The following is a 24131-nucleotide window of genomic DNA, read 5'->3' as shown; positions in this document are numbered from 1 at the left end:
CTCAGTTTTCACAGATGTCTCTGCCTTCTAGCTTCTTTTCATATTTCAGTCTATGGCCTTCTTGCTTGTTCTGTTTGCTCTTACAGACTTACTCCCTTGAAACCCACAACATAACTCATTTTAAGTGCAGTTTGGGGAGGAATTAAATATCTCTGCTCAATCTGGCATCTTAACCTGAAAAACTAACGAGTTTCCTTAACAGATGAGGAATAATAAAATTCTGGATGATTCCATGGTTTACACTACATCAAATGCTTCAGTAGCTATGGTGCCTAATAATAAAATATCACAAAATGTAGTGGCTTAAAACAGTAATGACAATGATTATTCACAAATGTGTGATTTGGGTGGGGGCCTGTAAGGACGGCACATCTTTGTCCTTTGAGCATCACCTGAAGGCTCACTCCCTCTCATGTCGGATATTGGAAAATCCCAGTGGACCATTTTGTGTGGCTCACTGACTTGCCCACTGACTTGCATTGTGAATGAATATCAAAGATGAACATCCCAAAGAGATTGGGTGCCTGTTATAGATGTGGTTATCGTTTCTGCAGCATTTTGTTCATTAACAAGAAGCCATTACAGCTGGCCCATAGTCAAAGAGAGAAAAATTAGACTACCTTTTTCATGTGGGGAATAGAGAAAAATCTGTGGACATATTCCAACACTGTCATATCTGTGAATATAAAATAAAGATCCAGAAAAATAAGTCAGGCTTTTTTTTTGACTCTTGTTTCAGAACTTCTCTTATAGCATGTTGAAGAGCAAGCAAGCAAAAATCAGGTTTTTAGATGAAATATACATTTTAAGTTCCCATGCCTCTTCTAGTTCTCTGTTACAGATCATTTTTATAAATTATTGTACTAGAGATTTTTAAAATTTTTTAATTTGGTTTACAAATATTCTCCAATTTGCTCTTGAATAATGTAGAAAGGAAAGTATCCAAGAAGTTATCTAACCTAGTGGCTTTTACATTTATTTTAATTTTATTTATTATCATTTTTGCATTAAAAACACAATTTTTGGGGGGGGGTGGCATTAGGCGTTTTGGTTTAGACACCTGCATCCCATACCACATGTGGGGCTGAGTTCCAGTTCCAACCCTGATTCTATCTTACTTCTGACACACACACTGGGAGGCACCAGATAATGGCTAAAGGACTTGAGTCCCTGCCACTCCTTTAGAAAGCTTAGGTTAGGTTTTTAGTTTCCTGCTTTGGCTTGTCCCAGCACTGATTGTTGAAGGCATGTGGGAATGGACCAGCAGAGGGGCAGTCCTCTATCTCTAAAATGAGTAATTTTAAAAAAATCATACTTTCTATAAAATTTTTAAATTTTCAGAGCATCATTAGACTCAGCTAGAAATAGCTGAGTTACTCCCAGTTAACCCAGCTATTCCACACATCTCCGGAGGTGGCCCTTCAAGTTTTTTGGAGTGTCAGAAATGACTGGCTTTTGGCCATCTTTCATTTTATAATGTCAAAACTGAGATCCAGGGAGTGTCCTTGACTTGTCTGAGGTTAACAAAGTAATTTAGCCACAGTGGAACTAAGTCCCACAGTTCGCAGGCTGCTGCTTTCCCATTGCTTCTGTATTACATATTGAATTACAAATTATTTGTGATGAAACTTAGGGTACTGCACTTGGCAAGACTGTTACCAGCAGCAAACCTTTTTATAAGGATACTTCAACAGTAAAGGAATAAGCAGCAGGGTTCAAGGCTTTGCCTGTTGAATGCCCTTCTACATGGAGGACTCTAACTCACCTGGGATACTAATGTTTCTACCTGTGCCATGGGTAAAGAAGAGTCTTCAATGTCTTCATCATGTAACCAATTAAAATGTCAGTCTTTGTTCTGGTTTGGGAAAAGCTAGATATCACTAGCTTCAAGCATAAATCAGCCCATGAAAACAGTGAGCAAAATACAACTGATAATCTTACATCCTTATGTATAGTTTATTATAATCTTCACATTTTTTTTTAATTACTACATGCCCCCACCATAGCCCTAGTCTGGCATTGGCTTCAAGTGTTTCACTTAATGTTTCTAAGCAACCAACTAAAATTGGCAACAGTATATTAAAAGCAAGGGAGAATGATGACTGCTTATCAATTTAGCACAGAGTGTTCCCAAGTAGCAGCTGAATGAAATCTCAATGAAGGGTTTTTACTAATAAAAAGCTTTTCATATCTTTTTTCAGGATATTACAGTCTTTGGTACTACAGAAAAAGCTGCATATGATAGAACAAAGATTTGCTTGTTTTATTTCTCAGTGTCGGTTTGAGATTTAATTATTCCCTCCTCACTATAGTTACTTATTTTCTTTTTTGAATTAAACTTAAATAATCATTGGTGAACACAGACAGAAAACATTTCTCTGGAAACCATGCCTTGATATTCAGGGATATGAGAGCAGCAGTGAGCTGCAGGGAGTTTCTTAGTAACTTAATATCACATCCTATAGTTTGGCTTCCATTCACTGATGTGGGCACAGGATACTACCTATTTTTTTTTTTTAACTCAAGTTCACTAACATAGTGTGTTAATGTTCTGCATTACTTTCTGAACTAAAAATAAATCCCATCTGAGTCTCTGATTTCCAGCTGCACCCTATGCTTCTCTTGGCCATGGTACTATTCCTCCTATGTAGGAATCTCCCCACAATCTCAGCCTCTGACAAATCAGTTCTCGTACTAACTCAAATTTCACTCTTCATCTACCTCGGCATGGTATTAATAAAAATGAGTGGGTATACAAAATGTGCATATAGGCTCTGAATGAATAAGTTAATTTATATTTGAATGAGTCTGTTTGTATTTCATAGTGGGTGTTTATAGCCAGCTTGGGAAAGGTGTGTGGGAAGCTGTAGGAAAGGAGAAGCCTGGTGAAGAGGAAGAGAAACTATGCAAGTGTCACGAAAGATAATTGTAACAAGGCTGATATTGCAAAGAGAGGAATACTGTCATCTTTCCTGCCAAGATGCCCATCCCCCAGTTCATCAACATTTCCAAGCATAATTCATAAAAGATCTTTTGTTCAAATTTTACTTGCTAATAAACTGACTCTCTGCTAATTTTACTTGCTAATAAAATGAACATCTGTTAAATGTGTGCTTATAGTACAATTACCAGAAGCTGGGCATTTTATATTTAGTATAAAATAACAAAATCCATTATAAACTGAATTAAGAAGATGTAATCATGAGTTCTGTGTGGTCAGCGCCATTTTTGCCATCATAGTTTCTCAGTATGATCCCCACATTAAGAGCATCTACATCATCTGGGAACATTTGAAAAACCAGTGTCTTGTGCACCACCCAGACCCATGAACTACAAACTCGGATGAATGCCCAATAGTCTAATTTCCTGGCCAGGAATCACTGACCTGCAAGATAACAAAATGGAAATTAGTCAGTTTTAGTCTTTCTAACAAATTAGGAGAAAAAGAAGAAGAAGAAGAACAAATCTTAAGTCTCTGCTAATGATGTGCTTGTCTTCAGAATTCAAGAGGGAAACAAAATAGAAAGTAGGCCTGAAAATGGACTCAAAGAAATAAGGACAGAAAACTTCTTAAATTTTCCAAGAGATACAAACTGAAGATTGAAGAAGCTGGGTAAATCTTCACCAGGATGAATTGAAAGAAATCCATGTCAAGACATGGTGGAATGGAACTCTGCAAGTGTAAGACAAAGAACATCTTGAAAGCATTCAGAGCAGTGGACACCACACAGCAGTAGCAGTCAACATGGCACTTGCGATGCCCGCCTCTTTTATTGGAGCACCTGGGTTCGAGTCCTGCCTCTGCTCCCAATCGTATCTTCTTTTTTTTTTTTTTTAAGATTTATTTTTATTATTTTTTTTATTGGAAAGGCAGATATACAGAGAGGAGAGACAGAGAGGAAGATCTTCCATCCGATGATTCACTCCCCAAGTGAGCGCAACTGCCCATACTATGCCGATCCGAACCCAGGAGACTCTTCCAGGTCTCCCACGCGGGTGCAGGGTCCCAAAGCTTTGGGCCGTCCTTGACTGCTTTCCAGGCCACAGGCAGGGAGCTGGATGGAAAGTGGGGCTGCCGGGATTAGAACCGGTGCCCATATGGGATCCCAGGCGTGCAAGGTGAGGACCTTAACCACTGCGCCACCGCGCCGGGCCCATCAATCGTATCTTCTTGCTGATGCACACACTGGTAGGTAGTTCAAGTGGTTAGGTCCCTGCCACCCATGTGGGTGACCTGATCAAGTTCCTGGCTCCCAGCTTCAGCCTGACCTAACCTCAACTGTTTATGAGAATTTGTGGGAGTGAATCAACAGATAAGGTATACCTTTTCTTTCCGCCTAACTACCATATCTTGCAAATATTGTAAAATAGATACAGAAAAACTATTCAAGTAACAACACATTTCTGTGCTGAGTAACTGTGGAGGCCAGTGAGCATTGGCACAATATTTTTCAAAGATCAAATGGTTAAATACTTTTTCAGAAAGGGGAAGAAAACACAGACATCCTCAGATTAAGGACAGATGAAGGAAAGCTAAGGATTTCCTGTCAGTAGACTTTATTTAAAAAAATCACTAAAGAGATTCTCTAAACAGAAAGGAAACAAAAAAAGGAGCTTAAAACATCAGGAAAGAAAGAAAATGATAAGCAAAAATATGGATAACCACAGTAATCTTTTGTTTTCCAAGGTATGCTTGACCCTAGAAACAAAAATGATGACACCATCTGGCATCGTGCTAAAACATATGTAAAGAATATTTACAAAGAGGTCAGCTTTGTGGTGTAGTTAAGCTGTTGTGTGGGATTCCCACATCCCACAGTGAAGTGTCCATTTGGAGCCCAGCTAGACTGGTGCTGATGCATCCTGGGAGGCAGCAGATGTTGGCTTACGTGCTTGGGCCCCTGCCACCCATGTAGGAGACCCAGATGGAGTTTCAGATTCCTGGCTTCAGCCTGGCCCAGCCCTAGTTATTGTGGAAACTTGGAAAATTAACCAGTGGATGGAAGAATATCTCTCTCACTCTCACTCTTGCAAATAGATGAAAAGCAAACATTTCTTTTTAAATGCCAACGACACTTTAGTTAGAGGTAGCTATTTCCAGCTGTTCAGTGTTGCATAAGCCAGACAGCATAAGCATTCTCTAAGGAGCATACAGGAAAGGATACTAAATTGATCGAGTAAAAACTTAAAATAAAATATTAAATAAATGAAATATTAAATAAAATGAAAAATTTCCTTCAGGTATAGAATAATATAATTTTAAAAGAAAAGGATATAAAAGGCATTATGGAAACAAAAGAAACAGAAGCAGTTGTGTTAATAGTATATAGACTTTGAAAGAAAGAAAGACATTTTAAATAATAAAGGGACGATAACCAAAAAAGACATACTAATCATAAATGTATATGCACCAAACCACAAGAGTGCAAGATGCATGAAATCTCCAATAACTGTAGATTAGACAGAATGAGACTAAAAACTAGCTAATAGGGCCCGGCGCGGTGGCGCAGTGGTTAAGTCCTCGCCTTGCACGCCCGGGATCTCATATGGGCACCGGTTCTAATCCCGGCAGCCCTGCATCCCTTCCAGCTCCCTGCCTGTGGCCCAGGAAAGCAGTCAAGGACGGCCCAAAGCTTTGGGACCCTGCACCCGCTTGGGAGACCTGGAAGAGTCTCCTGGGTTCGGATCGGCATAATATGGGCAGTTGCACTCACTTGGGGAGTGAATCATCGGATGGAAGATCTTCCTCTCTGTCTCTCCTCTCTGTATATCTGCCTTTCCAATAAAAAAAATAATAAAAATAAACCTTAAAAAAAAAAAACTAGCTAATAGAAGTCAACCACACCATCAGCCAAACATCAAATCTGCATTTATAACACACTCAACCCAAAACAACAAAATAGACATGTTTCCCAGGAACAAGAAAACATATTCCAAAATTGATCAAATCCTGGCTTATGGAACTACCTCAAAAAGTCTAAAAATTGAAATAATGCAGTATTATTTTTAACACAATAGAATTAATTTAGAAATCAATAACAGAACATAATAGGAGAGTCTGCAAATATCTGGAAATTAAACAATTTTCACATTACCAATGGCCAAAAGAAGAAGCTTATAAGGGGAAATAAGAGAACCGAAAGAAAATTGAAATACAACATATTAAATTCAGGAGTACTGTGCAAACAGTACTGAGAGAGAAATATATAGCAGTCAATACATTTATTAGAAAAGAGAGGAAGTCTCAAAATAACTTCTACCTCACGATCTAAAAAAAGAAGAGGAAAATGAACTTGAAGAAAGCAGAAGGGAGAAAGTCTGAAAATAAGGACAAAAGTCAGCAAAAATGAGAACAGAACAAATTTAGAAAACACAGGAAACAGACCGTTGATTCTTTGGATACTGATTAAATATGACCAGCTTCTAGGAAGACACAGATTATCATTATCACAAATGAGGCAGAATACATCACAACAGACCCTGCAAATAGCAAAAGCTGAAGGGTAGCCATGAACACTTGTATTTTACACCTTCAATGATCCAGTTCTTCACTAAACATAAAACTCATCCAGCATGAAACACAGAATGTGAATTTCTCTTTAACTATTAAGGAAAATGAAATCACAATGTTAAGTCTTGTTAAAGCCCCATGTCCAGATGGTTTCATGGGAAAATGCTCCCAAATGTTAAAAGGAAAATTAAAACAATTTCTTCCATAAAATAGAAGGAAACACTTCCCGTTACCCTGATACCAACAACCCAATAGACAGAAGGAAATTACAGATCAACCTCCCTTGTAAGTATAGAAGACAAAAATCTCAACAAACTCTTACTAAATAGAATTCAGAAATATAGAAAAAGAATTCTAATCCATGATCAAAGGCATCTTCCAGGGATGCAAGATTTTTCTGTATTTGAAACCCAGGGGTGTTTTGCTTAGTATTGGTGCTGTGAATTGACACACCAGCATCCCGTATCAAAGTGCTAGAATTTGAGTCCCAGCTCTGCCTCTGCTTCTAGCTGCTGTGCATCCTGGGCGGGGCGGGGAGGGCAGCAGGTGGTGGTTTAAATGGCTGAGGCCCTCCCACCCTCATGGATGGCCCAGAATGAGTGTCAGGATCCTGGCTCTCACTTGGCCTAGTCTTGGCTGTTGGAATCTTTTTAGAAGTGAACTAGCAGATGGGATTTTCAAAAATCTATTGTTCCCCGCCCCCATCTCCATTCCTTCCTTCTCCCTTCTTCCACATCCTTCTCTCCACCCACCTCTTTCAAATAAATAAATATTTTAAAAATCAATTATTGTAATACACCCTGACAACAGGCTTGAGTACAGATTGGGAGTAGGCATTCGACCTAGTGGCAGGGAACGCCCATAGCCCAAACTGGACTGCCAAACTGGACTGCCAAACCGGAGTGCCTGTTTTCTTTGTTTGGTTGGTGGTTTGTTTTTGTTTTTGTTTTTGGGGGGGGGGGTGGTTGGTGATTGTATCCAAATGCTACATTTATTTTACCAAAAAGTGGGACTTAGGAAACTCCATCCAAGAAGAAAAGGGTTATGTTGGAAAGAAAATGAAATGCCAACTTAACACACATATTTAACTTTTTTTGTGTGTCTATGCCACATTTCCTTTTTTAAAGATTCTGTTCTTAATTTTTATTTTCTTTTTTATATTGTTTACATAGTCAAGGGGGATACCTGCCATGCAGGCCTCCTAGGAAGGGGAGAGTCAGGTATGGAAGAAGGTGGGTGGGACAAATATTATAGCTTTTTCTTTTTCTCCTGTGTGCAGGGGAGGAGGGGGAAGGAGCCACTCCTTGTAGTCAAACATTAGTACCCAGGGATGAGGGAAGGTCCTTTGATGCCTTAGAAACCACAGTGTGGGGAAGGGTGTGCTGAGGGTGTTACTTGAGTGGTTTTGATAGATCTAAGAAGTTACTGGTTTTGTTGCTTCAGGGTTGAGAAAATCTTTCCAAGGTCTTATGGGTTGATAAAATCCACCTTAGTACATCCACGGACCCAAGAACATACTGTTAGCTTGGCCAGGAGAATTGTCCAACCTGTTCTGCTTTCCATCCTCTGGCAAGACAGTCATATCCCCTGTTGGCCTAGATGAGCACATATCTTGTGATCATTCTGAGGTGGCCAGGGTCTGAGTCCAGTGGTCTAGCTAGGGAGTCCCCCAAGAAACTTTACCTAGGGTGACCTCAGACTTGGCACTATGCACTAGCCAGCCAGTGCGGGTTCAGGTTCATTCCGTTACCTGCATCAGCCAACGCACATATCAGTGGATGTGGCTGCCTGATCAGTTCCTCCCCAGTTCTCATACAAACTGATTGGTGCTGCAGCACAGCCCAACCAGCCCACCACAGACCTGGTCCTCATGTATACCAATGGGTGTTGTGGCCAGTCATACTAACCTCCAATAACCCCACACAAGGCCCGCCCCACCCCTGGTTTTTGCTGACCCAGACATGCCCTCCAGTTTCCCTCCTCTAAACCACTCTATCTCAGATCCCTCACCTATCTAAAAGTGCTGTGGCTTAGACCACAGATGCACTCAGAAATCATCCTTCCTGTCAAACACGTCCTTAGCTGCTCTCACTGCAATATGACCCTAGACCCCCTTCCCTGAGCATTCTACAGCCTCCCCTACCCCCAGCATGGGTGCCAGGGTGGTATGACTCAGCCTGGCATTCCTGGCCTTCCACATGTCTTATAAATTTTTTTTAAAAAAAGGAAAAAGAATAAGCAACTATCTTGGCATATTGGTATAGTTAACACAAATTTGACATTAACCAGACCCAGAAAGCCCTTGAATTACTGGCTACTTTTATCCCAGTGTAACACTTGCCTAGGGACAAGACAACCTAGGCAGTTACCTTCAGCTGCAGTGTCTGGGTTCTGATCCTAGCTCCACTCCTGATTCCAGGGTCTTGCTGGTGTGTGTTCTGGGAAGGGAGAGGTGATGGCTAGAGTTGTGAAGTTTATAACCACCCACATGGAAGACCTGAATTGAGTTCTTGGCTCCCAACTTGGCCAGGCCATGGGCAAACTGCTGGGAATGCACCAGTGGGGGGAGGGGACTGTGATGTCCACTCACATTCTCTCAGTGTGTCTTCACCTCCCTCTCAAATAAAAGATAAACACATTTTTTTAGAAATACAGATGACATGATCATATCAATCCATGAAGAAAAACATTTCAGAAAAATTAGAGATAATGTGATATTCCTTAACTTGATAATAAAGCTTCTAGAAAAAAACCAACAGGTAACATTTTATATAATGATGAGAGGTTACAGGTTTTCCTCCTGAAACCCAACATGGGTCCTGCCTGGACCCAACATAGTAGCCTAGTGGCTAAAGTCCTCACCTTGCATGCCTGGGATCCCATATGGGCACCAGTTTGTGCCCAGTTGCTCCATTTCCTTCCAGCTCCAGCTCCATGCTTGTGGCCTAGAAAAGCAGTAAAGGATGGCCAAAAGCCTTGGGACCCTGCACCTGCTTGGGAGACCTGGAAGAAGCTCCTCCTCCTGGTTTTGGATGAGCTCAGTTCCAGCCTATGCAGTCATTGGGGTGTGAACCAGCTGATGAAAGATCTTTGTCTCTCCTTCTGTCTGTAAATTTGACTTTATTTATACACATAAATAAATCTTTTAAAAAATGAAATAAATAAAAAGATGTCTATTCCTGGTACTCTTACATAGCATGACAGGAATCAAGGTGGTAGTCTTAACTTTAAAAAGGGAACTAAAAAAAAAAAAAAAACCCTGCATCTTACATTTATTTAGCAGGGAGTGATAATGAGCTTTTCTCCTTATTGTCAAAAGTCCCCAAGGTGTTTGCTCTTACCACTTTTCCTCAAGCCAGTACAAAAGAAGGCAAGAAAAAGAAAAGATGTACAGTTCAGAAAATGACTTTCCTTATATTTGCAAATGACTTGGCTGTCTACACAAAAATCCAAAGGAGTCTACAAATAATTCCAGAACTAAAGTGAATTCAACAAGCTTTTAATACAGAATAGAGGCTGGTATCATGGTGTAACCAGGAAAGCTGCTGCCTACAACACTGGCATCTTACGAACACCAGTTCCTGTCCCTGCTGATGGCCCAAGTGCAGCACGGTCTCCTGGCACCCATGCAGGAGGCTCGGATGAAGCTCCCGGCTTCTGCCTGCCCGTGGTGGCCATGTGGGGAGTGAGCCAGTGGAAAAATATCTCTCTGCCTCACTCTTTCTCCATGACTCTTTCAGATAAGCAAATCTTTAAAGAGAGATAAAAAATAAATGTATAAATATCAATTATATTCATGTTAACAGTGAACAGATGTTCAGATTTAAAATATGTAGCTTATTATTAAAAATAAAATCTTTAGTTGTAAATTTAAGAACTAGAATAGCTAAAAATTATTTGAAAACTAATAAAGGGATAAAAAGAATCAGTCTACCTGATTTCAGTATAGCCACTACAGTCAGACTGTGAGGTATTAACGGAAGTAGATATAGAATTTGATGGAACAGAGAGCCTAAGAATAGAACCACACAAACACGCTAAATTGTAAGGTACAAAAAATTCATTATACACCAAATGAAATAAAATCAGCATCATCTTCAATCTCACATCTTATTAAATATAGGTTAAAATTAATCACAGACTCAAATGTAAAAACATTAAACTTCTATAAACCAACCAAATCATAGAAGAAAATCTTTGGGATTTAAGACTAAAAATGAAAAGAACCTTTAAATTTGATGCTAAAAACATAATCCATAAAAGAAAAATTTATAAATTTGACTTCATCAAAATTCATCTTTCTATGAGAATAACTGTTCCTAGAATGAAAAGACAAGTTGCATCATAGAGAAAATATCTGTAAGACATATAGGCGAAAAAAGACTATTATCTAGATTATATCAAGCAGAATATAGTTATTTTAATTTTGTGTATGCATTGTTTTTCTGTTTATATAAAGGGAAGAGATTACATATATCAACATATCTTCTAAAAATTCACAATAGACCATAATTATAAATTACCCATATGAAAAATTCTATGTTTTTTGACTGTACTACCATAAAAGTATATTTAATAACAGAAGTTTAAGTTTATTGGGTTAGAACTTTTTAAAGTCTCCTTAATTTATCAGGGAAAGAATCAGAACTAAAATTTTAAGTTTCAAAAGATAACACTCATGAGAATATCATATGGGCCTGGTGCACTGGCTAAATTGGCTAATGCTCCCTTTATAAGTGCAGGATCCCACTGCCTCTCCAGCTCCCTGCCTTTAACCTGGGGATACTGGAGAGGACGGCCCAAGTCCTTAGGGCCTGCACCACGTGGGCGACGCAGAAGAAGTTCCTGGCTCCTGGCTTTGGATTGGTTCAGCTCTGGCTGTTGTGGCCATCTGGGGAGTGAAACAGCAGATGGGGGATCTTTCTCTCTTTCTCTCCAAAAACCTGCCTTTCTACTAAAAATAAACAAATCTTTAAAGAGAGAGAGAGAATATTACACGATAACTTACAGGAGAGTGCTAAAGCTATACATAAGAGTCACAGCCTTAAATGTTTCTCCCTGAGGATAATCAAAAAATTAATGAAATATTTAGTGTCTAATATTGGATTGTTCCTTTTCCTAGAACTCAATTCTCAGGCTTCTCTGACACACTCCTTTGGAATCTCATTATTCCCACAATTTCACTACTTTTCATAAGCTATAAATCTTCACATTTCCCTCTGCATTCTACATTGATATGCTTAATTACCTGCTTAACCTCTGCACTTTGGATCTCTAATAAGCATCTTATATTTAACATTTTACAGAAGAGAACATTTTATTTTTCTATCTTTCTCTTCTCCATGAAACAAACCACTATTTCTCTGGTATGCCATATGTCACTAAATGGCATCATTATTCACCCAGCAGTCAGCCTAAATTATTAATGTCACCTTTGACTCTTGCCTTAACAGACTCCACATTTCTTTCTTTTTTTAAGTTTTTGAATTTTTGTGGCACAATTTCGTATTGACTGGGATTCCACCCCAAACTCCCACCCCCTGGCACATTTTCTCCATGTTGCTATAATTGTATAGTCCTTCAAAGGGGTCATAATTCCATCAGTCTCTTATTTACGTGTGCCCCAACACAGCTGGTACATGTCAGTGCAGCATCCCATTGTCACACATTTCAACAGTTTCATTGGGAGTCCCTCTTTTGTTTGGAAGCACGGATGCATGTTGCATTGTACCCCCACATCTGGATATGGTAGTCCCTAGTACTCCATCACTATATATTTCCATAAATGAAAAGCCATGAAATAAGGTCAGCAATCGGTATGACTTAGAACAACAGCCACAACAGCAACATATTAAAGTACCATGAAAAAACACACCACTGACTAACTGACACATGGGTGACAAAAAGGAAACGCAAAAGTCTTTTGGGAAAAATGATACCACCGTGTAACCCATGAGCCAGTGATGAATTCGACAAGAGAAAAGAAAGTATTTGAAATAAATGAAACTGAAATAAAAAACATAAAACACATGGGATGCAGCCAAAAGCAAACATACACCAGTATGGGTTGACTTTTTGAACTTACATGATGTTTTCCTTATATTAGAGAGAACATATGGTATTTGTTCTTTTGTGATTGACTTATTTCACTGAGCATAATGGTCTCTAGTTGGGACTACCTAGTTGTAAATGGTATAATTTCATTCTTCTTAATAGCTGCCTTTCAAATAAATTTAAAAATGAAACTTTTTATTTAAAAAAGTATAAATGGAACAGTGAAACTTTTGAGATTGTAAAAACAGACTTGTTAGGTTCCAGTCCCAGGCCAGGACCCCATTCTGGGGTAAGAATTAGAAGCATAGAGATCATAGAAATGAAGGGAAAAGAGTACTTTGACAAAAAGTGGAGAAGATCTACGGCCTAGAAATCTCAAAAAGCAAGCCATCATATCTTTGAGTTCTGTATCAAAACAGCCCAAAATACCTATACCATACTCTAAAAGTTTGTGAAAGCTGATTTCTAATAAAAGTGTCAACAGAAAAGGACTGGTCCAATTATTTAACTTTTAAGTATAAAATGTTGTTATAATAATAAAGAGACTAGCAAATTAACAGTCATTCAGACATTAAAATCACATCAGAAACCATGCCTACAAAACAGGTCAAAATGAATTAGAATACATTAAGAGACAGATCTAGGATAATGACTAGAGTCTAGCCATGCTAACTCCAGCTGCTCTGGGAAAACAACAAAGGAACAAAAATGTGAAGAAACATTTAGCAAAGGAAAAATGAAGACTCCATGGGACAAGAAAAACAAATTGCAGGACAAAATGATTCATTTTCCGCTTTAGTGAATTAGCCTGGCATTGTATAATTTAAGAGATTTATGATTAATTACATTGAATTTTTTTTGTGCTTTGCAGTAAGAGACCTACCACCAGTTTGCCTTGATGTTAGACAAAAACAGCGGCTTTCTCTAGATGCATCATCATCTGAAACAAAGGCCCCAGCCCTTCCAGAACCTTCCCTTCCTATCCAATCCAAAACCATGAAAGACTTTCAGTAAGTTTCAGCTTGCTATTATATGTAAAACTATAGTCATTTATCTGCATGTCATCATGTTATGTAATTCAGCATCCTCCTGTGAGGAAGCAACTTTATGGATCATTAAAATTTATTAGTCAAGGATAGGGACACAAAACTTAGATGTCTCCAGTTGAAGGTTAAAAAAAAGTGTATGAAAATTAGTTGGGGTTACATATTTTGCAGCAAAAGAAACACTAAGTAAGAAAGTATGAATCACTATAGGCAAAAATGACTAAGGTGATAATAAAATAATATAATGTTGCCATTTTAAAAACCTGAGGGTTTCAGGGCTGGTGTTGTGGTGCAGTGAACTAAGCTCCTGCCTGTATCACCAGCATCCCATAGAAGTGCTGGTTTGAGTCCTGGTAGCTCCAATTCTGACCCAGCTCCCTGGTAATGCCCTTGGGGAAGCAACAGAAGATGGCCCAAGTGCTTTGGCCCCCTTCCACCTATTTGGGAGATCAGAATGGAGTTCCTGACTCCTGGCTGCAGCCTCTCATAGACCCAGCAGTTGTATCCATCCTGGGAGTGAGATCTCAATCTGTCTCTCTCTGACCCTGCCTTCCAAATAAATCAACTACCCTTAGAAAAACAAGCAAACAAGCAAACAAACAAACCTGATCAACAGAATAGTTAAAACTCCAAAACTTACCCCAAAAGTCCTTCTACTCTATGACTCTATAAAAGTCATGTCACTCAAATAACCCAAATGTATATTTGAAGGACAAAGTGAGATTGAAAAAGCAGAGACACAGAATATCTGCAAAATCTTCCCAAGTTTAGCTTTAACAGGAAGGGAACGAGCAAGTGATGACTGGAAGGGGCATGTTAAGAATAAACGTTAAAGAAAAAGAGGTGAATGGGCACGTTGAAACTGGATTAATAGGTTGATCTGATTAACAGCTAGAAATTCATAAACTTTTTGTTAACTGGAACATAATTCTGTATTTATTTCAATATCTCAAATTGTATTTTGCTGGCATTTATTTGCAAAAAAAAGTAATGCTATTTTATGTAAGTATTTATATATGGTTAATATATGTTTTCATTATAGGGAAGATGTAGAAAAAGTTAAGTCATCAGGTGACTGGAAAGCAGTACATGATTTTTATCTAACAACATTTGATTCTTTCCCAGAATTAAATGCTGCATTTAAGGTAATAACACATATAACACATTTCTCATTAATTTTGAGTTTTTTAACATTTCAGAAAAAGATATGACAAATTTACCTCATTTGGTACCAAAGATTGACTTAAGCCACTATTCAGACAAACATATATGAGAATTTGATATGTATTTCTGAAATTATATGTATCAAAAATATTATTTGCTATCTTAAACTGTTTTCATTTTAATGTTAATATTTGAATCCTTTGTTCTTTTAAAGAAGGAAGCTATTAAAATGATACATACATGTTCATTTTATTTTCAGCAGTTTTGTCCTAGCAGTTCATTAGACTAATAAATAGTAGAAATTATAGGAATAGTATGATTCAAATGTAACTAAGATAGTCCTTAAAATGCTATATACATCTGATTTTTTTAATTGAATTTGCAGAAAGATGCCACTGCCTCATTTAATAGCATTGAAGACTCTGGGATTAATGCTAAATTTGTGAATGTGGTATATGATGCCTTACTTAACACTGTAAGTATTGCTTGTGGTCACGTGCAAGTAGCGCAGGTCTCTGTTTCTTCGCCTTTCAAATGCAGTCACTCAAACAGTGCAAAAGTCATCTTGTGACATTTCTAGGATACAGGAGTACTTACAGTTGGTATGAATTACTGAAATACTGTATCATAAATGTAGCTCAGATTCTGTTGTACAAATTTGATTATTTTACGTAGAATATATTTTCACCTCCATTTGCCCTGTTTATGAAGACTTGCTAAAATCATACTTCATTTGCTCAGCAAAAGGAGGTAAGTTATTTGATCTTGTTGGAATGGCACTGAGCTTACAGGACTGTGCTTGTTAAACATTAGCATGTGTCAGGATCACAAGAAGGGCTTGTTAAAATAGTTTCAGAATTGTAGGTCTTGAGCAAAGACCAATAATTTTAATTTGTAAAATTTCCAGGGTGTAAGAATATTTCAAAACATTAGTAGAAAGATTGAATTAGAAGATGCATTTATTTTGGTGCTAAAATATTTTAATCCATGTAAATTTTTCATGATTTGCATTTTCCAATAACTTTTGGAAGATCCCTCGTAACTCGGTGCTCCTGATTCAAGAACCACATTTTGAGAACTTTACTGCTGTTTATTGGTTTGTTAAGAATTGACATGCTTTTCAATCTCTGAATGTGGTATATCCTCCAATTCCCTAGATCACCTCTAATTTATCTCAGCGGTATTTTGTAGCTTTCTTGGTAGAAGTGTTACATAATATATCAATGGACTTATTTGGATTTTCTAATTACATGATCATGTCATTCATGAAAAATAAGGGCTTTATCTTTTTCTCTCCTTACATGTTTTATAAATGGCTAATTATATCTGCCTTATTGTACTAGCTAGGACCTCTTATACAACTTTGAATAAAAGAAGTAATAGCAGATCTCTATCTTACTCCCATTCTGAGTATGTCACTATTAAGTAATATTGTTTATCACAGAAATTAACACTTCATTTTCAAAAACCTTATCAAGAATTGGCAATATTGTAGAACAAGCAAAGTGTCATATCAGTGAGTATAAATTGCAAACATTTTGGAGAACTTCCTGGCATTTTCTATTAATAGTAAACACATATATGCATACACTGTGATGTGTTAGCTCTACTCTTGGGTACACTTCTCTTTTGGTTTTGTTTATTTGTTCATTTACTTGGAATGGTATTATTTTATTCACACTAAAAAAATAGGTCCACAGACATAAGGGAAAATCATAGGATACAACCCTAAAATAATTAAACCAAACAACAGCTTGAATATTACAACAATTAATATTAAACAATGACTTTTACATATTATGCAAAAGTACTTTGAAAGATTTTTGAAATATAGAAGTAAAAGATAAGATTATCTGGGTACAAAAATGTTGAAAATTGTGCAGTTTTTGCATAATGTGCATTTCCATTAACTTTTTAAAGGTCTCCTATATGCTTGTATTTAAAATCTTTTGTACAAAAATAAATGTATCTTTTAATTCCATTTTCCATGAACTTTTGAAATAACTACCTGTTTTCTTAAGACAAAGATTGAAAAAAAGCCTAAATAAACCTTATTAATTTTTTTTCTCACTTTAAGTAGCACGGGCTGACAATTTGAAACTCCTGTTGACCTAAGCCCATGAGTAAACACTAGTGATACTCACCTCTCAAGAAGCAGCAGGGGAAAGGCTAAGGTCATCCTAGGTACTGAAGCAGACTTGAAGATTTCATGATGAGCTCATGGATTTTAACAGACACAGGTGTCTGCATGTCTCTTTCTTGGTCCTCTGCATGGAAAGGCCCTTGAAGCAGTAACTTCCCAGTGGTGATGAGCACTTCAGCATTCACATTTTGGTTTTCAAATGTCATTACCTGCTAAAAGAAACCAGAACTCCTTAGAGAAATGGCTGATTCCATGACTGGGGAAAAGAAGGTATAACATAAACCTAAAAAAATCCAATATCATAATTAAGTATGATATACTCATTACGTTTTTCTGAGTATTCAGTATTAAGAGTAGGAAATTCTCTGTTTCAAGTTTTCTGAGAGAGTTATGTTTCAATTCTAAATGGGTGCTGACTTTATCATCTGCTTCTTTTGCATCTGTTGGTGTGATATGATTTTTCTTCTTGTCAAGATATTTTTAACAGTTTCATTGTGAGTCCATATTTGGTTTAGAAGTAGCGATGAATACTACATTGTATCTTCACATCTCAATATGATAGTCTCTGTAACACAGTTACTGTACATCCCCTTAAATGAAAAGCCAAGAAACAAAATCAATAGGAAGAAAAAAATAGAAAATTTACAACAACATGAAGTTAAATAACATTCTACTGAATGACCATTGTGTAGCTGAAGAAATGAAAAAGAAAATCAAAAGCTTTGAAGCAAACGATGCTACTGTGTAAAGTATGAGTCAGTGAGGAAATTAATTAAAAAAAAAAAACTTTTTTGAATGAATGAGAATAAAAATGTCAAAACCCCTGAGATGTAGCATCTTTTAAAAACTAAAAATTAAAAAAAATAATTTTTGCTTTAATTGCCAGGATTTTTTTGAGAGGCTTTGCATCAATATTCATGAAACATATTAGTTCAGAATCTTTCTTCCTTGTAATATGTTTTTATGGTTTGAGTAGCAGGATAATCCTGGCCTTACAGAAAGAGTTCAGAAGTAGTTTCTCTACTTCTGTTTTCTGGAAGAAATTTTAAGAAATTGGTATCATTTTTTCCTTTAATAAAACTACCTGGGCCTGGTGCATTCTGTTATAAGATTATCAATTAATCCCATTTGTTTAATAGAACATAAGCTTATCTACACGATCTGGTTATCAGATGATTTTGTATATTGTATCTTTAAGAAACACATGTAGGTTATCAGATTTGTGGGCACAGAATTGTTCATAATGTCCTGTATTTCTTTTTCCCCATCCACAGGATCAGTAATGATGCTCCTCCTTTATTTCTGGTGTTGCTGAGGTCTGCTTTTTTCCCCCTTTTTTGATTAGTCAGGCTAGCCAAGAGGTTTAGTCTGACTAGACTGGCTACAGATTTGCGAATCTTTGATCTCTACAGAAAAAGAGCATTTGTTTGGGGTTTCCCTTTTGTTGTTGTTGGTTTCCACTATCAGTTCTCTGAATTCATTGTTTTCTGCTGATTTTTCTTATGTCTTTCCTTCTTCTTGTTGGATTTAATTTCCTAAGTTGGAGTTTAAATAACTGATATCAGATCTCTTCTCCTAATATATTCAGTCAGTGCTATTTTAAAAGTTTAAAAATTTCATTTAAAATGCCTATTATGAAAAAATCACATGGATTTCAAAACATTTTGCACCAAAACCACCTTTTAATTCCATTTCTCTACAAGCTTTTTGAAGCCCCTTCTTACATTTGCCTTAAGTCAAGAATGAGGGCTGCCCAGCTATTGCGCTGCATAACGCCTACAAAATCATTTTGTTGGTGCTCCCAACCTAAGATGGGACTTAAACTTCAATACACTGATAGCAGGCTGAGTTTTCAGTTTATAGTTTTATAGGAACTGCATAGGATGTTACAAATACCCATGGTCTTAGCAGAATAGTTTCTCACCTCTGAAAAGTGCTGCTTTGAGAATCCCAGATATTTTGATATATTGTATTTTCTTTTTTGTTGTTGTTCTTACAAAACTAAGCATAGGTTTAGCATATGACCCAACAGTCATGTTCTAAGATATTCAGCCAAGTTACAAATTTAAATCTTCTCCCAAACATGCAAATAAATATTTATAGCAGTTTATTGATAATTGCAAAAACATTGGAAGCAACTAAGATATCTTTCAGTAGGTGAATGAATAACAAATCGTGGTATATCCTCCATACCATGGAATAGTAATCAGTAATAAAAATAAATGAACTGTAAAGCCATAAAAAAGACATGGAAAAATCCTAAATGTCTATTGTTAAGTAAAAGAAACCAGTCTGAAAAGGCTACAGAACTATATAGTATGGAAATAAACTCTAATACAAACTTTAGAGTCTTATTATTTTATCAATACTGGGTTCATTGATTGTAGTAAGTATACCACAGTCACTGTGGGAGAGGAGGAGAGGGGTATATAGAAACTCTATACTTTTCTGTATGATTGTCCCAGAAACCCAAAATGCTTTAACAGGTAAAGTCCATTATTTATTAATAAAGGAAATTCTGAAGGTATGCTATAGGAGCCAGCTTAAAGAGTTAATGGCCAAATCTTAGGTAATTTGGCTTTTAAAATAATAATGAACTATAACCTACTAGGTATAATGAGAATTTTTCATTCCATACTGGTAATAACTAAATAAATAGATGATTGGTAGGTAGAAAAATGTAGGAGAAAGAAAGGCCTTTGCAACAGTGGGATATGAACTAATAGGTGTAGGAGGAACGACAAAATTAAAATCTCTAGGTTTGCATCAGGGCAATGATTGGCATAATAATTATCTTTCCTAGTTTACTGAATCACCAAAGTGGCATCAAGGGCTTCTTGATGTGATATACTGAGAAAGAAACACTCAGAAATCTTCCTGTCCAGTAATTACATCAACTAAAACTAATTACAAGAAAGTAGCAGGATACCTTAATGGATATTCTGGCCAACAACACAAATGGCCTAACTTTTCAAATATATCAGTATCATGAAACAACAAAGAAAAAACAAAAACCTGGATAGGCAGATTCGCTTCGATGCTTGGAGAGTATGGAAGCGAATGAGCCTGAGATAGGTGATGGAATTGCCAGTGGTGTCGAGAGTGCTTGTGCGGTTAGTGATTACCGAGCTGGTGTGTTGCTTGACTTTTCTCCCACAGTCTTACCTTGCTCGGAGCAGACACTGACTAGACTAAGTGACCGAGCAGGGTCAGTGTTTGTTTTCTGAGGGTGAAGGGTCACTGTGAGCAATGGCAGAGAAAGGAATCTGAGCAAGGCTTAATGGATGGCAGTAGCCAATGTCCTGGAAATCATGACTGCTGTCTTTAAGCAAACCACAGAATAAGCTGATTCTCTTGCCCACAGGCAAGACACATATACCTTACAAATTATTTCAGCTTCTACTTAATGAGGTTTCATTCTTTTGTGAGAGAAAGTATTTCATTTTCATTCATTCTTGACATAGTCGGCAGTAAAGACTATTTGAGGGCCCGGTGGAGTAGTGTGGTGGCTACAGCTCTCACCTTGCATGTGTCAGGATTCCATATGGGTGCTGGTTTGTGTCCTGGCTGCTCTGCTTCCCATCCAGCTCCCTGCTCATGGCCTGGGAAAGCAGACGGGGATGGACCAAAGCCTTGGGACTCTGCACCCATGCAGGAGACCCGGAAGAAGGTCCTGGTTCCTGGCTTTGGACTGACACAGTTCTGGCCCTTGTGGCCACTTGAGGAGTGAAGCAGTGGACATAAGATCTTCCTGTCTCTCTGTGTCTCTGTGTCTTACTTTCCAATAAAAATAAATCTTAAAAAAATAAAGATTATTTGAATATTAAACAACAGAGGAATATTTTATGAGTTTCCTAAATCTATCTTACAATGAAAAAAAAAAGCCGCCTTCTTGTTGCCATATTTTTAATATAGTTTGGTTTCTCTTAACAAGGAATTGTGGGTTTAACTCCTAATTGTAATATAATAGAACTGAATGCATACAAAATACATGTAATCATTTTATGTTGGCAAACTTGCCACTCCTGGACTTGTGTTGTGATTTAATATTATCAAGTAAAGTAAAACGTGAAGCTGTTGTAAGGTCACCAACTTGTGCAGGTTCTATGCTTGTGCATGCTCTGCTGCACATCTTACAGCGAGTTCTCATTACAATCTTGTCATTTGTGCTCCTCGGGTTCTCAAACATAAAGTCAGTACTGCCATGTCAGTCCTCCTCCTAGAATTCCATCATGAACCACTGAAATAGATCTGTAAGTATAATGAACACAACAGGCACCCTAAATGGCTAATACTTATTGCCTCGTTATTTTTACCTACAGCCTCAAGACATTCAGAAGACCGTGTTAAAGGGAATCATTAACAGCCTGCTACGTGAATGGAAAGGGTGATTATAACAGTTTTTAGCTAATCAATATATGTTAATTATACATCTCGTATCTTATATACATCTAGTAATGTATTTTACTTATTTATTATAATAACTTAAATCAGAAGAAAATTATAAACTTTTGCAACAAAGCTGTTTAACTTGAAATTTGCCAACTTCTCAAGAGAATCCTTGGATAGTCATAAGACAGTCTGTATAAATGTTTCAAAATCATATGTAAAGATTTGTATCTGTGCACACATGCTGGTGCTTTGCAAAAATAAGATAAGTACTTTTAACCGCAGCCTAAATGATATCATATGAGGGTTAAGTTTAGCCTTGGCCTTCTTGCTAGCCAGAGCAATTTTTTTTTCTAATGTAGGAAAACTTAAATTTGGCTACTAAAATTTTTAAATCAGAACTAAATATTAGTGGCCAGCATTGTGGAGTAAGGGGTTAAGTTGTACCTGCAGCTTAACCCGTATGGACACCTGGTAGAATTCTAGCTGTTCCACTTCCAATCCAACTCCCTGCTGGTGTTCCCTGGAAAGCAGCAGCAGAAAACCCAAGTCTTTGGGCCTCTGTACGCACATAGGGGACCCAGATGATGCTCCTGGCTTTAACTTGGCCCAATCCCTGCTGTTGAGGCCATCTGGAGAATGCACCAGCAAACACAAGATCTCCCTCTCCCTCACACTCTTTCTTTCTCTCTCCCTCTCTGTCTTTAACCCCACCTTTCAATAAATAAAAATAAATCAGAAAAAAAGAGACCTAAATATTAGGCCCCTATTTAGAAATGTGATTTTATGATTTGATGATGTTTTGGACTGTTACTGTATGCAACATACAGAAGTGACCTTTTAAAAACTCACAGTGGTGTAGGTAACGGGCGCAGCAGTTGAGATGCTGCTCAGAATGCCTGCAGCTCATATCCAAGTGCCTGAGTTCGAGTTCCAGCTCTGTTGCCAATTCTAGCTTCCTGCTAATGCACAGCTTCAGAGGGAGCGAAACTTGGGTTCCCCTGCCAGGCAGATCTAGACTGACTTCTGGCTCTGGCTCAGCCTTTCTCAGCCCCAGCTCTTGTGTCATCTGGGAAGTACACAAGAGGATGGGAGCCCTTGCTTGCTCTCTGTCTCATTCCTCCTGTTAAATAAATAACAAATAAATAATCTTTTAAAACTTTCAATGACATTGCATGCAGATTTATAGCATTTAAATATTACTCTCTGCAAAAGTCAAAGGAATGACATTGAATTATGAATCAAATATTTAAACTCATTCCAGTTTTTAAATACATCTAACTCAAAAAGATCATGAATGTAATGTTAAATGTACCCTATGTATATAATAACATTGCTTCTGTTGTCAAAGAAAAACATGCCGACAGAAGTAAAGAAATATAAGAAAAAAAAATTTTATAATTTTGAGTAATTTTTTTCAAATATAGCACAGTCATACCATATAGGTCCATGTGACTTTTAACTGAATAGTTTATTTCTACTTTATCATTGCAGTAATTAGTTTGCATCTTCCCCTTTTATACCAAAATTGTAATGTCTTCCCAATAACCTGATTGTGCTGTAATTTATCTAAGCATATCCCAAAATGATTGTGTGTATAAAGCCATAGCAAATATTTTGCACAACAGTAATACTTTTCTGGGTGTTTACCTAAATCTCTCGTAGAAAAATTACAATATCAGAGTATAATCTGGCAGATTAGTTCTCCAAAATAATTATGACAACAAATACCTAAAATAGAATGTGACAGGGTCTAACTAAAATCTCAATTGTATCTCCTTATAACAAAACTTTGGCCCACTTGTCTGAATGGAAAATGGATTTGTTATTTCATTTTTCTTAGCATCAATGAGATTAACATTTTATCATTTGTTACCTATTTATAGTTATTGTTTCACAAATTATTCACATTCTTTGGCCATTTTATGCTGCAGTTTTATCTGTTTTTCCACCAAGATTCTTACTTACTATATTAAGTAAATTGACCTTTTTCTGTTACACATGTTTTCCTATATCTTGCTTGAAACCATCAGTTTCAGATCTCATAGAAAAGGGAGTAAAGTGACAGAAGACTGAAAAAATTAAGTACAAACTGGGGATCAGCTATTGACTAAATACTGTAGTAAAAATATCATCAAAGGACTGGTGTAATGGCTCAGTTATTCAATCCTACCCCTACAAGCAACAGGGTCCTATATGGGTGCCAATTCATGTCCTGGCTGCTCCACTTCCCATCCAGTTCCCTGCTTGTGGCCTGGGAAAGCAGTCAAGGATGGACCAAAACCTTGGGGCCTTGCATTTGCGTGGGAGACCTGGAGGAAGTTCCTGGTTCCTGGAAGTTGTAGCCATTTGGGGAGTGAAATGAGTGGAAGATCTCTATCTCTGTCCTTCTCTCTGTAAAATCTGCCTTTCCAATAAAAATAAAATAAATATTTTTAAAAAGTTATCCAAAACTGCCTAAGAAATGTCACTTAATATTTTTTGTCCAGGCTCAGTAATTCATATGAACATAAATGATTCTACAGGGTCATAAAATTCCAGATGGAACAAGCAAGGATTTGGAGGCAAAGATGACAGGTGCAAATAGATCTTGAATGCACCGGAAAGAAACCATCACTGGAAAGGAGAAAAGCTTCAGTATTTGGGTTTTCTTTTTTTACTTCAGAGTCATCATGGATCATGAAGTATATCTAGTTTTTGTACATATTCGTAAATCATTTTTAGTTTAAGAAGTTACGTCTGGGTATCTGTGAGAGAATATCAAATAAATCTTGAGCTGGCAACAAATGCGTGTCAGCCTTGAGATTCACAAATGCTCCTTGTC

The 24131-nt window shown here is 37.3% G+C and overlaps 1 protein-coding gene across 2 annotated transcripts in view; it reads left to right on the top strand.

The window, feature by feature from the left end:
• The window catches only part of HECTD2 (HECT domain E3 ubiquitin protein ligase 2), a 75736-nt gene that overhangs the window by 26181 nt on the left and 25424 nt on the right, over positions 1–24131 (top strand). For both annotated transcript variants that reach the window (XM_040970425.1, XM_040970424.1), the window contains exons 3-6: positions 13437–13575; positions 14654–14756; positions 15161–15250; positions 21241–21305. In XM_040970425.1, the coding sequence (XP_040826359.1) occupies positions 13437–13575; positions 14654–14756; positions 15161–15250; positions 21241–21305 (397 nt within the window). The remainder of the gene's footprint in view (positions 1–13436; positions 13576–14653; positions 14757–15160; positions 15251–21240; positions 21306–24131) is intronic.

Source organism: Ochotona curzoniae, unplaced genomic scaffold (genome assembly GCF_017591425.1).
Source record: "Ochotona curzoniae isolate NIBS_2020 unplaced genomic scaffold, NIBS_Ocur_1.0 scaffold_4763, whole genome shotgun sequence".
Taxonomy (NCBI): Eukaryota; Metazoa; Chordata; class Mammalia; order Lagomorpha; family Ochotonidae; genus Ochotona; species Ochotona curzoniae.
Note: the sequence above shows the minus strand (reverse complement) of the source record. Positions and strands in the feature narration are given on the sequence as shown.